The sequence below is a fragment of the Notamacropus eugenii genome, chromosome 4 (assembly GCF_028372415.1).
Source record: "Notamacropus eugenii isolate mMacEug1 chromosome 4, mMacEug1.pri_v2, whole genome shotgun sequence".
Lineage (NCBI taxonomy): Eukaryota > Metazoa > Chordata > Mammalia > Diprotodontia > Macropodidae > Notamacropus > Notamacropus eugenii.
In genome coordinates, this window is record NC_092875.1 from 173,585,735 (window position 1) to 173,601,375 (window position 15,641).

The following is a 15,641-nucleotide window of genomic DNA, read 5'->3' on the forward strand; positions in this document are numbered from 1 at the left end:
AGCATGGATGAATGCATGATGACTTGACTTTTCCCCCAATGGTTTCTCTTTTCCAGCCATTAACTCAGTAATTTATTACAGGAAAGAACTTTAGATGTTTCACCCTTGGCTTCTATAGAATGGAAATATATTTCTAGCAGTGTATAAAGTATTCATCTGAACAATTCTACTATTATAGAAGGTGCAAAGCTGTGGAGAAAGGAGGACTGGTTGCTCTATTTGTTAAAGTGGAATTTTACTTAGCACATTTTGTTCTACACTTGGCATTTTCAAACCATTACACTGGCATGTGAAGCAAGTAGTGGCTGTATATATTGAGTTTCACTTCTGTAGGAAAATGGCCAGTGTCACATTATGTCTTCAATCTTCTCTAAAGGAGCAGCCAAGGGTAGTGGAAATCCTGCCTCTGAGAATTACTAGCTATGTGACACTAGGCAAATCACTCAACTTCTATCTACTTCAGTCAACTCTACAGGACTTATCTACAAAATTATCGAACAGCATTGGCAGAGAAATGAAGGAGATAGTTTCCTACAATGACTAAATCACAGACAGTTTCTTATTCCTAATGTCCCTATGAAACAAGTGGACCTAATCTCAGATCTTTTTGATTCATCATCTAGCATCCTTTTTTAAAAAACACTTGATAAGACAAAGGGGAATAGTTTTTCAAAAGGGCTTAAGAAGTAGAGACATTATTAATTTAGCTTATGAGTTTAGTAACCTTTTTAGCTGTAAGTACTAATATGAATCACCTGCACTCCATTAATGCATGGGAAAAAGAAAGGTATGAAAAAAGAAAGGTATGGGAGAAGGGAGGATAAAAAGAGGTGAAAAAAGAAGATAATTAGAATAAGGAAGGCAGTTAAAAAAACCAGAAGATGCAATCAAGGGGAATGGCAGAGTGCCACCAAAAACTGCAATTATAATATAGTACATCTTGCATATAACACATTCTTCTTCGATTATAAAGCAAATGAGTATTCCAGGGAAATTAAAAACCACAGAATTCAAGTCAATTATCCAATTTATTGATTTTTGATGTAATTGCACAGGAAAACAGTCACAACAAAAGGACAGTCTTTAGAATCTGGTTTACTCAGTGAAAACGTTTCTTGGTGATGAAACACAAATCTGTCATCATCATAAAAACTCCCAGATTTATATGACGTATAAAGTAGGAATTTTCACAAGATTTTTCTTCACATCACTTCAAGAAATCTTTGGGGTTTTTTGTTTTGTTTTGAAATACCTGTAAGTAGGGGTGATAAGTCAGATTTCAACGGGTTTGGTGGGCTTATTCCCAATGAGAATTAAGACAGAAAAAAAATTATTTTTGATCAGTGTGTGAGCACTTCTCACATTTAGTTGTCAATGAAGGAGATAAACAATGTCTCTTCTGAACATGGAATGGCCTATTTACAGCTATATTTTTCCGATAAAGTTTCTTTTTACTTCTTGATGGTTTGCTTTCTTGTGCCTCAGGCAAACAAAGAGATAGAGATGACACAGGTATTGGAGACTTTGGCTGTAGGCATCTTGTTGAAACCATTTTAACCAGTGGATGAGTTGTCTGAGCAATAGAATGGCTTGAAGTAGGTCTGGATGAAGCTTCTTGGCATGGACTTAAAGAGGAACCTTTGGAAATTTTTAAGTCGTCATAAGTAGCAATGATTTGTTTTGTGGTAGAAGAGCTTTTGATAGATGGTGGTCTGGAATTCCATTTATATTTATCAGCATTGTTCCAGCTACATTTTGAAGCATTCTGCTCAAGTTTGCAAGAATTAGAATTGTTTTTTCTTTTTTCTCTACTTTTATCTACGCATGTTGTCTGAAGGGGCAGAGATTCAGGATGTCTTGATGGCTTTTGTTTGGATGAGCCTTTGGATGAACTGGGCCTTTCAGTAATGACTTGAGTAAAACAGTTGACTGGTATCTTTGGCCTCTCCTTTTGTATAGTCAGATGTTGTATTCTTTCCATCTCCAGTAAACGACCTATCAACTGCTCAATGGACCTTTCTATAGGATCTAATGCCACTTTCCAATTTTCAGATTTTGAGAAGGCCAGTTTGTGCAAGTCTAGAGTATTAAAAGGTGGAGGGAGAAAATCAGGATATGAAAATACTTTACTTGGCTGTTCCAAGAAAGATTCTTCAAAGTCTTCTATTACTTCTGGCTTTAATTTCAGGTCCATTTTTTTAAAGTAACTGAGTAATGTATCATTCACTTTTTCATTTTCTGATAAATCACTTTCATCAGTAAGATTTTCTTCAATGCTGCTGTTCCCACATTTTATGTTCCAATTTGAAGCAGATAAAGTTTCACCACTATTGTTTTCTATTGCTGAATATGAGTTACTCTGAGGCTCATTTCTAGCTTTACAAAAGTCTCCATCAGCATAAGGCCAGCAGAGACTTAATGGCATCTGTTGTTGCAATCCAGAATAAGAACCAGCTTGTTTGTCAACTGAAGCACCTGTTAGTGAGTGGTTCAGAGTGAAGAGCCTTAGAGGATTATTATTTACATTAAAGCCAGTTTCCACTGAAGATTTTTGGAAATCCCTTTAAAAAAATTAATTAATGTTAGATTTATTTACTAGAGTTAGAATGTTTTAGAAATGAATACTGGATAAGTAAACAAAGTTAAAGACTGACAAATATCAATTCTGAATGTTGCACAGACATAGAGCTATAGAGAAACGTTAACTTTCAGAGTTCTTAATAATTGTCTGTGAACTAAATAACCAAGTATTTTCTGGTTGATCTTGCCAACCAAGTAGTACTACAGCCATATTTTTTATTTAAAGACCAGGATTCTATTACTTTGCATAAAGATATAAAGTAAAATTTTATTTTCAATTATAACTAAACCTGATAGTCAAGGCATGATAAATTATTTTTAAATGAATAAATTTAAGTACATCCTGGATTAAAACAGATTAGATACCAAAAGTCTCTATACCCTAGAAGCACCATAACCAGACATAGCATCCTATCTATTGATAATGTTTGCACATAATAATAATAGCTCACATTTATATAGTACTCTTGAGATTTACAAATCCCGTGAGGTGGAGGACATAACTATTATTATCCCCATTTTCCAAATGAGGACACTAAAGCTCAGAGAAGGGGCTTGCTCAGCCTACACAGCTAGTAGGTGTCATAGCGGGAATTAAAAATCCCAGGTTTTCTGATTCCAAAGCTAGTATCCTTTTCACAACACCAAAGCTGCTCTGTAAACTGCTACATAAATGTCAGCTATTATTCATTAGAAGGGGTGATATCTCACTTTTTACCTAATGCAAATTCCTGTCTGATCATAAAGGCCCCTCTAGCAATTCTCTGTCCCCAAACCCCCAATTTCACCAACTTAACTTTTTGTTGTTGACTGACACAGTGTCTATTACAGCCATTCACATTTGTTGACTGCCCTAGAATCACAGAATGTTATGAGCTTGAAAGGCATATGACAGGTCACATTCTCTAATAACTAATACAGGAAGCTCCTACATAATAACTCTGTCAAGTGGTCAAGTAACTTGGCTTAAAGATTTCCTCCCAAAGCAGCCCATTTTTAGATAGCTCTGGTTGTCAGGAAGATTTTCCATGTATTGAGCAGAAACTTGTCTCTCTAACTTTCACCTACTGATTCTTGTCCTGCATTCTGGGGCTGCATGACATAAGTCTAATTCTTCTACAATTCTTTTTAATAACATGAATCTTTTCTTAGGCTTAACATTCTCAGTTCTTTTAAATGATATCCAAATGACATGGTTTTGAATATGTCCTTATCCTGGTCACTCTTCTTTAATGTCTTTGGGAGAGTCCTGCCAAAATGTGACAGCCAGAAACTCCTACAAATGTGGTCTGACCAAGGCTATAACCCTCTCTGGAACACAGCAAAGTCTTGCATCCTTTGCACAAGCTATTACTTCTCCAAGCAGAATGAAGAATTCCCTCTTTTTACCTGTTGAGTCTCTATCTTTCAAAATTTAGTATGTTACTACAGAATAGTAGTCTTCCTAACTAATCTTGTCTTATTTCAATCATGTGCTGCATACGCTTACCACTAAAGTATAGTTTATTATATATACTTTACCATATCAAGGTAGAATATGATGCTTTAAAAGTATTTTTAAGACTTTCCTCTGTACATGCACTTTTATGTATTTATGCATACACACACCCTTCCCCATGTACTTAATTCCCACTTCAGCTTTAACATCTAAATCACAGAATTTAGAGCTGGAAAGAACGTTAGTACCCGGCTTGGAATCTTAACAGGTTCATTCAAGTCCTAACTGACATTTACTAGCTACAAGCTCATGAGAAAGTCACTTAACTTCTAATAGCCTCAGTTCCCTCATATGTGAAATGGGGATAATTCCTATACTACCTACTCCACAGAAGTATTATGAATAAAGTGTTTTACAAACCATAAAGTATGAGTTGTTATTACTCAGTCCAACCCTCTCACACAGAGAGGAGCAAAGGAAGACATGGGTGACCTGCCTCAAGTCATACAGCACATTAATCCCAGAGCCAAAGCTACTACCCAGATCAGGGATTTTTAAAACATACTGTCCTACATTTATCAATGTAGTTGCTTTACTAATACCAGAAAAGTATAGAGGTAGGTTTTAGAAAACTTCAAAAAGAGAAGAACCAAAATAATGTACCATAAAACCACAATGAACAGAGTATGGCGTTACGTCATAACTGTCAACTAAAAGAAGAGGCCTCAAGAGAACAGCAGGTGCAGGAGATGAAAAGCTTTGGAGGAAATTGTCTGAGAATAGGATACAGACTTCCAGAAGATAACTAAAAATACGTAAAATGAGTCAACAAATGCTGAAAAAAGACTTATTTTTCTTTTATTTGAATGGCGTTAAACTAAAGATGCAGTAGAGAGCCAGAAAGTAGCAAATACAATACTGGAATAAGAATATTAGAGAGGCCCAATATTCAAAGGAATCTATGTCCAAGAAAAGAATTGGCAATGAAACCCATAGTCTCAGCTTTAATGGAATGCAAAATATATGGCTAATTAACAAGGTAAACTAGAAACCCTGAGGAAGGATACAAATTCAAATATACATATGCTATCCTTAAGACTGAGTGTGATTAGACTTATTACTGTAATATGACTATGGAAGATAATAAATTCTTCTGTAGTCACATATCCAGACTCTAGCATAGTGCTCTGCACATTGTGGGGACTAATGAATTGAATGTCTAACTCAAAATTAGTGAAACAAAGGGAACCTTATATAAAGTAGCACTATATAATGATTAGAAAGCAAATGTAAGTGAGGAAATCCAGGAACTAGAGAAAAGAGGAAAAATGGAAAAAAAGAGGTAAGGTGGAAAAGATCAATAGAGAGAAACAGAAAAAATACTGTTGTGGGAGTATATTACAGACTCGGGAAGAGACAGACAAGGAATTCAGGAAACATCATCAAACTGAGCTGGCATATCTTTATGAAGGAAAATTTTAATTAACTGTACATCCACTAGAGTAATCACTTCACAAAAAGTCGAGAATTTAATGGTAATTTAATTCTTCAAGATGTAAGAGGAAGCAATGAACTTTTGAGGCAAAATGCCTTCCACATCCAGAGAAAGAACTATGGAATTGGATCACAGAAAGAAGCAGACTATTTTCTTTTGTGTTATGTTTTGTTCTATGGTTTCTCCCATTAATTTTAATTCTTCTATTCAACATGATTATGGTGAAACTGTATTTAATAGGAATGTATGTACAGAACCTATATTAGATTGCAAGCCATCTTGGGGAGGGAGTGGGGAGAGAGGAGGGAAGTAGTAGGTGGGAGGGGAAAAAAATCTAAGATATATGGAAGTGATTACAGAACACTGAAAACAAATAAAATAATTATTTTTAAAAAATGTAGCGGAAGGAAAAGAGAAGTTACATGCTAAATCTGAGTTTGACCAATAAGGAAGAATTGATTACTGATTTCAGAATTATGGTAACTTTCAAAAGGAGCTGACCACTCCATCTTAGAAACAGTGATGGAGGAGAGGACAGCTAGACACAGTCCTGCAGGCACTATAGATTCATGGAAAAGCAGATCTAAAAGAGTTCAGAGAAAAGTTAAGTAAGATGCCATAGTCTAATATTACATCAGTCTAAAGATGAGAAACTTAAGGATTAAATATTTATGAAACAAATGATTCTGAGGGGAAGAAGGGACGGCTACCTAAAGAGAGAAATGTGAATAGATAAAAAGTTCATCAATCCACTTATATTATTAAAAAGACACACAGACCATGGTAGCAGGGGCAGGTAAAGAGATTTGAATACAAAACCATGGCAAAACCCCATAAGAATAATATCTGGAGTACTAAGTCACAGAATAAATTGAGGCTGATAAGGAAGACAGACTAATAAAAGGGTTTTAAAAACTATGTTGGAGACCAAGGGAAGATCAAAGAAAAGCTAGGACTGCAAATGAGTGGGTGGGTCAGTGACAGAAAGTGGTGAGAGAAGACTCTTATTTTTACTACCAAAGAAAAAAAATAAAAATGGTTTACAGGCAGTTGAAGCCCCAAGATAAATGAGATCATAAAAGTGATCCAGTAATGTTCAACGAGTTCAAGTCACCAGACCCCAATGAACTAAAACGTAACACTGCACGACCTGGCAGATGTGGTTGCTGAGTCACTGTCAGTGATCTTTGTTTCCACTGTGGCTTTATAACATATCGCAGATTTAAAACTGGAGAAAGTCTAGTCCCTTCACTTTATAGATAAAGCATAGAGAGGTGAAATGATTTGCTCATGGTCACAGAGTGGAAGAAACAGGACTTGAACCCAAGTTGGTCAACTCAAAATACAGCATTCTTTATTCCACACAGTCTTCCTGTGTGTTTCTAGCAATGATCTTTGAAAGACTGTGAAAACTCTATTTTGCAGAGGTGGAATACTACTGGTGTGGAATACTGAACATACTGTCAGAAATTATAGTCTGTATTTTCTCACCATTTTAAAATTCACAATTCAGAATAATTAAAACAAAAAAGAAGCAATCTTCATATAGTATTTAGCATTTGTTTGATAATCGGTCCCTATATATTCTTTCCTAGCCTGAAAAATCATTAAAGTCTAGCTTTTTAAATATGTGAGCAAAAAGAATCAACCTACAGGGAACCCAATGAAATTCAATTTTGCTCTTAGAAGAATGACACATAATAAGCATTTAATAAATGTTTATCGATTGAACTGACTAAAATAGAAAGATGAAGTGCTGAGATGTCCTTCCTTGTCAAGCCTGACTCTACGATATCCAGGAATAAGCACCATTCATTGGCTCATCAACAACTTGAGCTGTCCTGTGAAGTATCTGCATCCTGATTCATGGACACCAACATATTTTGATGGAAGAAAAATAACTGATGTATGGACTGGTTTTGCTGAACTGCTTTTTAAAAATATCCTAAGGGACGGCTCATTGGGCAGAGAAATCTACATAAAGGTGATTTAAAAACAAGAGATAATCCCAAATTCTCATTTTACAGCAAGACTGGGCCCTTATCTGAGACTACTGACTAAGATAATGATACTGAAACCACTTTACCATCCCATGTACACTCTGAGGAAATGCCAGTTACTGAGGTATAAAGGAAGCAAGACAAAGAGACAGCTGAGTTGTGTGAGCTGCCTGAAACTGTGGAACAACTAAAGAAATATTATCAAGGAGTTTCCCACTGTGAGAAGGAGTTCTATTTCCACAGAAGTGACATGTACATATTCCCAGCCTTGTAGGAAAGATAACAGGATGTAAGGCAGAAGTAACTAGTTCCAAATAGAGTTGTGACCTAGCAGAACCAGGCTTCTGACTGAGTAAAAGGTCAGAAGCTTGTGCACATGCTTAACAAGCTGTTTAACATTAATTCTCACACACACACACACGCACTCCCCTGCCCTCCCCCCACCCCCCAAGGATGGAGCAAGCCGATTTGAATGCACATGCAATGCATGACAAGGGAGGAGGAATACATCTAGGAGATGAACATGGAATAAGAAGTTCAGGAAGTTGTATCCAGTCAATGGAACAGAGGAGGGACCCCAAGGTCGAGAATGGGAATTAAAAAGCTGGAAGCACCCAGCACTTGGTGTGCCTGTGCCTGTACCACGAGGGGTTGTCAGTCAGGTCACCTATCCTAAAGGACATAAAATAAATAAATAAATGAATGAATGAATGAATGAATGAATGAATGAAATAAAAACCTTTTTTCCTGACTTCATTAATTGGCCAGGTGGAGTTCTTGGTAAGATGCTTGTTTCTCACACCACTGTGCTGACCTCATTGTTGTGAAACCTGGACAGTTTACCACCACCATGCTAGGAAACGGAATCACTTTCATTTGAATTGTCTTAGGAAGATTCTGAAGATACCAGACACCAAGGTCCTTTCTCAAACTAAACTGCCAAGCATTCAAAACCTGTTTCTGACCACGCAACTCTGATGGACTGGTCATATTGCTTGAATGCAAAACGTACGCTTGCTACAAAGACTTTTATGGAGAACTCGCATGGGGCAGGCAATCACATGGTGGACAGAAGAAGCGATTCAAGGACACTCTCAAGGTCTCTTTTAAGAACTTTGAAATTGATATGTGACATGGGAGTCACTGGCACAGGACAGCCCAGCATGGTGTGTTCACATCAGAGAAAGTGCTGTGTTCTATGACTAGAGCAGAGCTGAAACAACTCAAAGGAAATGCAGGGTGCTCAAATTTAGAGTATCCACTCTGAATGTTCATAGAGACTATGTGTGCCCGACCTGTAATAGAGCATTCCAAGTTCATATTGGTCTGATCAGCCATAGATGGACACACTGAAACTTGACTGACATAGTGATGTCATTTTGGTCCTCTTTGAGAATGAAGGTCAACCACCACTAACACCCTTAGTAATGAACAGAAGTTGATGAACAAGTTAAAAGCTGAGAAAAGTGTGGAGTGAGGACCTGTTTTTGACTGCATGCTGTGTAGTCCTCCAAAATGCATAGCTCTGAGGTCGTAGTATTGGAATGCTTGCAAATGCTGGACAGCCAATTTAATGACACAAGAATAAGTACTGGATAACTATGTCAAGTTCTAGATTGCCATGAAAGAGAAGGGAGGAAAGACCTTTAGCTCTTTTATGGTTAGAAAGGCTGCTCCAGTGGATGATAATTATAGGGAGAGTGCCTACAGAACTGATGAACAATGTTAGACTGATTGAAAAGAGCAGGGGATTGGTACATGATGAATTACTTTCAGTTGTGCCTATCGATGAATGCACAGTGAGTTACTTAGAGCTGATAAACTTGGTCAGGAGTATAGACGCAAAGATGGGGACACAGAGCGGCAAAAATGAAGAAAAAAGTGTCTCCATATGAATTCAGGAAAATGGCTTGCAAGTATAAGTTACTGAGAACAAGAAATAGGTCACCTGAATTCTGTTAAACTTCCTTGAAGGAGCTCAGGCCAAGACTGCTGTAAGATGACCCCTGAGCAAAGCCATCCCTCCCAGGGGCTTAGGACCAGAGGTCAAAGTGGAGCACTATGGGAAGAGAACCATCTGAACACAGCCACAGAAGCTAAACTGCCTTCTTTCTGGTAAAGGACATGGATGCCATGATTCTGGCCTAGACCCTTAAAACATACCAGGAATCTCAGTGTTAACCTGAACCAGCTTCAGCCTATTTCTAAGTCCTAAACAAGAACCTGAGGCAATCAAAGAAGCTCAGCCACACCATGGCTCTTGTGCTAGAGTATGGTGCTGGACAAGACCATCAAGAACCCTTCAGCCCCCTTATGGATCCAGAAACATTCAATCTGGGAATTCTCCACTGGCTAAAGATAGGATTATCTGCAGAAGAAACTCAGCATAAGAGCTGTTGTGTTTTCACCATGTTAATGGAATATGGCGTCCATCCATGGAGCAATGTACACAATCCACGTCAGTGACTCCCAATCTTTCCAAGAGTGGACTTGTAAAATTGCTCTTTTGAGATGATGGAAGAACCCAGGAACCAACTAAAGTCAACTGCACTCATGAAGTTCTTCTATCACTATCATCCATGGGAGCAGTATGTAGAAGATTTATTTCTTTGGTGGATTACTGAACTTTGAATAAGAGAAAAGTGAATTTGCATGTCTTGCCAACCCAAGATGCCCCAGACAATCTATAGATAGTCAACAATTTTCAGTTTTGGATTGGAGCAGATGGTACCTTAGCAAAAGATGATCCCCATTTAGGATCATCCCAGTTTCTACCAGTTTGAGAATATCTGCCAAGGGATTTCTGGGACCCCTGCTACTTTTCAAAGGCAGATGAAAAAAGTCATTGGGTAATTTTGGAGAAAGCAGTTTCAGTCAAGTGATGAAATCATAAGTCAGACTGTAAGAGGTTGAGAAATGAATGAAAAAGAAAGGAAGTGGGAGTAACAGATGTAAGATAACTTTGACCATAAATTTAGAAAGAGAGGAGACATTGGATAATAGCTTGAGGGGAAAGTAGATTCAAGTAAAGATTTTTTTCAGAGGAGACACTGGCATGTTTGTAGGCAAAGGAAGGATCTTTTCAAGGAGAGATTAAAAAGAGGGAATGGAATGACTGCCCAAGGCAGTAGAAGGGGTATAGACAAGAGAGCAAATATACTGGATGACTTTATTGGGAAGAAGAGTCACCTCTTGCTCAGACTTGAGCAAAGAGAGATGTAATACAGGTTAATATTAAAGGGTACTGAGATGGAGAATGGGAAAGAGGGAGCTTATAGTGAACACCCTCTGTTTTGTCAGTAAAGTATGCAGCAAGATCATCAGATAAGTGGAAGGAGATAGCAAGTGGTGTAGGAGGCTTTAGGAAATATGAGGAAGTGTGGAACAGCTACTGTGGAGAGTGGGATAGATTCAGTTAGGCTGCAAGAGTGGGGAACCTGAACAAATTGTTCTGTTAAGTTTGGATTCAGTCAAAGGGCTGCACTTGAGGATCTAGAGGGCCACATGTGGCTTTGAGGCCATAGGTTCCCTGCCCCTGAGTTAGGGGAATGAGGCCCCACACCATAAATTTGTAACAGGCCCAGACAGGACTATTGTGGGACCTTTTCCAACAGAGCTAGAAATAGAACAGAATGAACAGAAATAGAGGGAGGAGAAAGGGTGTAAGGTAAGGGAGGTGGGGAGGGGAGGAAGACACACAAGTGGCTCAAGGAGTCAAGGGTTTGGATTTGGCAAAGCATGAACAATAAATGATAGAGGGAACAAGGGATTCAAGAGTAGAGGGCAATGTTACAGTAAGCTAATTAAGAACAGAGGAAATTAGGAAAGAAGCAAGTAAAACCAGAACAGAGTGATAACATGGGAGAGTGAGTAATGAGAGATGTGGGGACTAAGTCATGGCGAGGATGAAGAGTAAGGTTAAGCCTAAAGCGGAGGGACAGACAGAAGGTTAAGAGGAGATGGTCAGATAGAGAAAATTCAGAGTTCTTTATCATGAAAGTAGACAATTCCTGTGCATGAGTGAGGTGGAGAGAAGGAACAGGACATGGCAGATTAGGAGATGATGAACGTGGAGGTCAGGGTATTTGAGGGAACATCAGTAAGTATACTGAAGTCCCCAAGGGAGGGTACTGGGGTGGAAAGGAAGATATAGAAACAGGTACAGCACTACTTAAGGATGGCAGAATACTGAGAAGTCAATAGCTGTCAAAATCAATATACTTATATATCTGGATGGAGCAAACCTCAAAGAAGAGGTTGCTAAGTGACAGTGGCAGACAGAGGGTCTGGAAATGGGAGTGAGGAGTGTAAGTAAGCTTATCCTCTTCCTGGCCTACTGTGTCTAGGAACATTAGAGAAGGTGCATCCAATACCGAAAAGCATAGCCAGGGATTCAGTGTCTTCTAGAGGGAGCCAGGATTCCCTAAGTGCCACAAAATGGAAGGAGCTCAAGAGTAAAAAATCTAAGATAAAGGAAAGTTTGTTAATAACAGGACAGTGATTCCAGAGGGCAAAATGGAAGGTGAAGACAGAAGCAGGTAGAGATGTGGTAGGGTTGAGGTAGATAAGGAATAGGAGAGAGCCTGTTCTTTCTTAGGCATCCTAGAATTCTATGTGACACAGACTAGGAGAGGAAGAAGTAGGAGTTTGCTAGCCATAGGATATAGATATCATCCCTTTTGACTGGGCCTTCCATCCTCAAGGGCTATGAATGGAAAAAGACAGTGGCATTTCTCTTTCAAACACTAGGGAAAAGGAAAATTGGGCCTGTAAGTAGATGGTGGGACCTTCTTGTAGATGAGGTCCTGGCAGCAGAAAGTCTGGTACCTGAATCTTTGCTCGTGGGCTAGATCCTGGAAGCAAAGGCTCTGATGCTGGAGATTCTAGTATTTGAGAAGAGTTACTCTCATTTCTCTCCTAAGTTGCAGTCCACCAACTGTCAACTAACTGGATGTTTTAAACCAGAAGATCTAAAGATATTCCAAACTCGACATGTCCAGACTGGAACTCATTATCTTCCTCTAAAACCTCCTCCTCCTCCACACTTTCATATTTCTGTAGGGACAAAAGGATCCTTTTAATCACCCAGGTTTACCACTTCAGCATCATTCTTGACTCTTCAACTCTCCTGTATATCCTAGGTATCCAATCAGTAGTCACTTCTACCCCCACAACATCTCTCCAATCTATTTTCCTCTCTTTACCAAGACAACCAAAAACCCTAGTTCACACCCATATCACTCCTCTACTGGAGTAACACAATAATATATTAATTGGTCTCCTCTCCCATCTATCCTCCACACAGCTGCCAAAGCAATTTTCCTAAGCCAGTGTCATTTCCTTGTTCAGCAAACTCCAGTAGCTCCTTGCTCCAGTAGATCAAATACAAGCTTCTCTATTTAGCACTTAAAGCCCTCCATAACTTGGCCAACCCCTTCTTTTCAAGCCTTACTATATAGTACTCTACTTCATGCACTACCTCAGTAAAGACAAACAGGTCTTTCAGTTCCTGTCACACAACACTTCATCTCCTGTCTCTATGCCTTTGCACAATCCATTCCCCATGCCTGAAACGGGCTCTCCTAGTACCAACCCTGTAAAATCCTTAGTCTTCTTTAAAGCTCAGCTCAAGCACTGCCTGATAGGAAGGCCTTCCTGACCCCTTTGGCTAACAAGTGCGCCTCTCCCACCAATTACTCTGTATTTGTTTTATATGTACACACACGCACGTTTTAATCCATGGAACAAAAGCTCCTTGAGAGCAGGGATCGTTTCATTTGTATCTCTGTTATCCCCAGTGCTTCACCCAGCACCTGGCACATGGTAGATGCTTGTTGACTATCTGAGGCTCAGGTCTTGGGCTGGGTCCCGGAAGTGACAGCATCAGAATGTGAACACCCTATTCCTTAACTAGGTCTAGTCCAGCAACACTTTACCCTATTCCAGCTTGGTGGCAATGTGCAGTCAGTTGGGAGGGCAACAGACAGAGGTGTGCTGGTAAATATTTAACAACATGCTCTCCAAAAAATGAATGACATACAGCTTAATTCGTATCAACATTTTCTCCATCATACCCTTAAGTCTAGACAGTTAATAAAACGGTAAGTCAAACTCAATTCATATAGTTTGCCAGTTTCTGAGATACAAATGCTCACACAGCAAATCAAACAAGTGGCTCAGGAGCAAGTTCAAGAGGGCCACAGTATCCTCCCCCCATTTACCCTTTCTACAACTCTGTTGCAGTGAGCTGAGACAAGGTAGCAATGGACTCCAGGGCAGTGGTTTGGTGAAAAGAGGCTAAAGGGAACTGTTCACTAAATACATTAACATCTTGACAGCACTAATGATGCCTAATTCCAGTGACAGTTGCTGTCAAACCTCCCATGGTTTCCCTTCTATTTTATTCTTTTTCAAAGTTTGTGTTTCCTGACACAAATCCCCTGTCCAGGTGTAAGTCTCCTACAATTCTGATATCCTGATATCCCTAGTAAACAGAAGTTTCCATGGCACTAAAGCCAGGAAGGAGCACTGATGGGCAAATGTCCATATTGCAGAAGGAATAACTTCCCAACAATTAATGTTGTCCAAAGCAGAATAGGCTACCTTGAGAGGCAGGTAGGTTATACTCCTTCCTCTCCTCACTGGAGGTCTTTCAAACCAGATAACTACTTATCAGGGGTATTGTAGAGTTCCTGTCCTGGTAAGGGCTTTACTAGATACCCTTTGAGGTTCCTTCCAACTCTTAAGATTATCTGATTCTATAACTGTGCTTGTGACATGACCTTTACAATCTAGAATCTAGTTACTCAAACTTAAATAACTACAAGTTACCTTCCCAGAGTATGCTAATTCTTCTGTTAAAAAGTACAGCAACAACCACAGAAACAACTTCTAATCACCAGATCAAATCTTCATTTCTACTTGGTCTTCAAAAAAAAATAAACCCAAAATGGCTAAGTCTTAATTCAAACAGCCTGACTTTCCTACAAAATGCATGTTAAAATAACCAAGTAGCCAAGAGTTTGGTATTGGTATTGTTTGTTTTAAATAAATCTGCTTTATAATTTTTGAGTTAATTTTTTTTGAATTAATGAGTAAGTGAAGTAGGGAAATTATTTTACAAAACTCAAAACCTAATTAAAGGTTAACATGGCATAACGGAAAGAATGCTACACTCAAAAGAGATGCAAATTCAAATCTTGCCTCAGATACTTAGAAGCTATGTGACAATAGACAAGTCACTTAATTTCTCACATATCAAGCTTTTCCTCATCTGTAAAAATAATGCATGCTGCCATATGAGGTTGTCATGTAGGAAACACTTTGCAAGTGTTAAAGAACTCTATAAATGAGTTATTATTAATAAATTTTGGGGTTGGTAAAATTTACATTATATGAGAAATCTCTTCTGATGAGATATATCAGTCTACTCAAACAGAAAGGATGTTACATTCCAAAAGTAAAGAGATTCTTAGCCATGGAAGGAAATCACAGGGTCTAAAAATAAGGGGGCAAGAGTCTTGATGAAGGGTAGTGCTAAAATATTCCTAAATTGCTTTGAAAGTAGTATCAACATGCTATGAAGGTCGATAACATCATAACTTTTTCTTTGCCAAAATTTTTTACCTCAATTTATTGGGAGATTAATTCTGTGGGACCACACCTTTATTTTATAATGGTAGTCAATGTAAAGGAAGGATTTGCTTTACAGCTAAGAATACATCTTTTATGAACGATTAAAGACAACAGTAGTGGAAAGCCTAGGTTTTACTTATTTTTCTAATGGTATAAACTTTTATTATTTTAATTCTTTCTGTATAGCAAATATTTGTATATCACAAATGACACAGGAAGACAAGAATAATTACAAACTGATTATCACAAATTAATGAAAAAAGGTTCCCTTGTATGTCCTTCCAGAATTAAAATATACTCCTAATTGTTTGATATTGAATTTCCAATGATACTTAATATTGCCTTATCTGCAAATACATGTTAACTGGTACAAACTTAAAGTGCTTTAATGTAGGTAATTATAGAAATAATTTACCATTAGAACAAAAGCAGCTAATTATACTCACTTCCCTCCCCTATCACCATATATAAACACAATACTTCAAATATTATA

The 15,641-nt window shown here is 38.3% G+C and overlaps 1 protein-coding gene across 3 annotated transcripts in view; it reads right to left on the bottom strand.

Annotated features, from left to right (window-relative positions):
- Positions 1 to 1,009: 1,009 nt before the first annotated feature.
- FAM217A (family with sequence similarity 217 member A) overlaps positions 1,010 to 15,641 on the bottom strand; it is a 35,181-nt gene continuing 20,549 nt past the window's right edge. For all 3 annotated transcript variants that reach the window (XM_072603704.1, XM_072603703.1, XM_072603705.1), the window contains one exon: positions 1,010 to 2,561. In XM_072603704.1, coding sequence (XP_072459805.1) covers positions 1,331 to 2,561 — 1,231 coding nt within the window. In that variant the 3' untranslated portion in view covers positions 1,010 to 1,330. The remainder of the gene's footprint in view (positions 2,562 to 15,641) is intronic.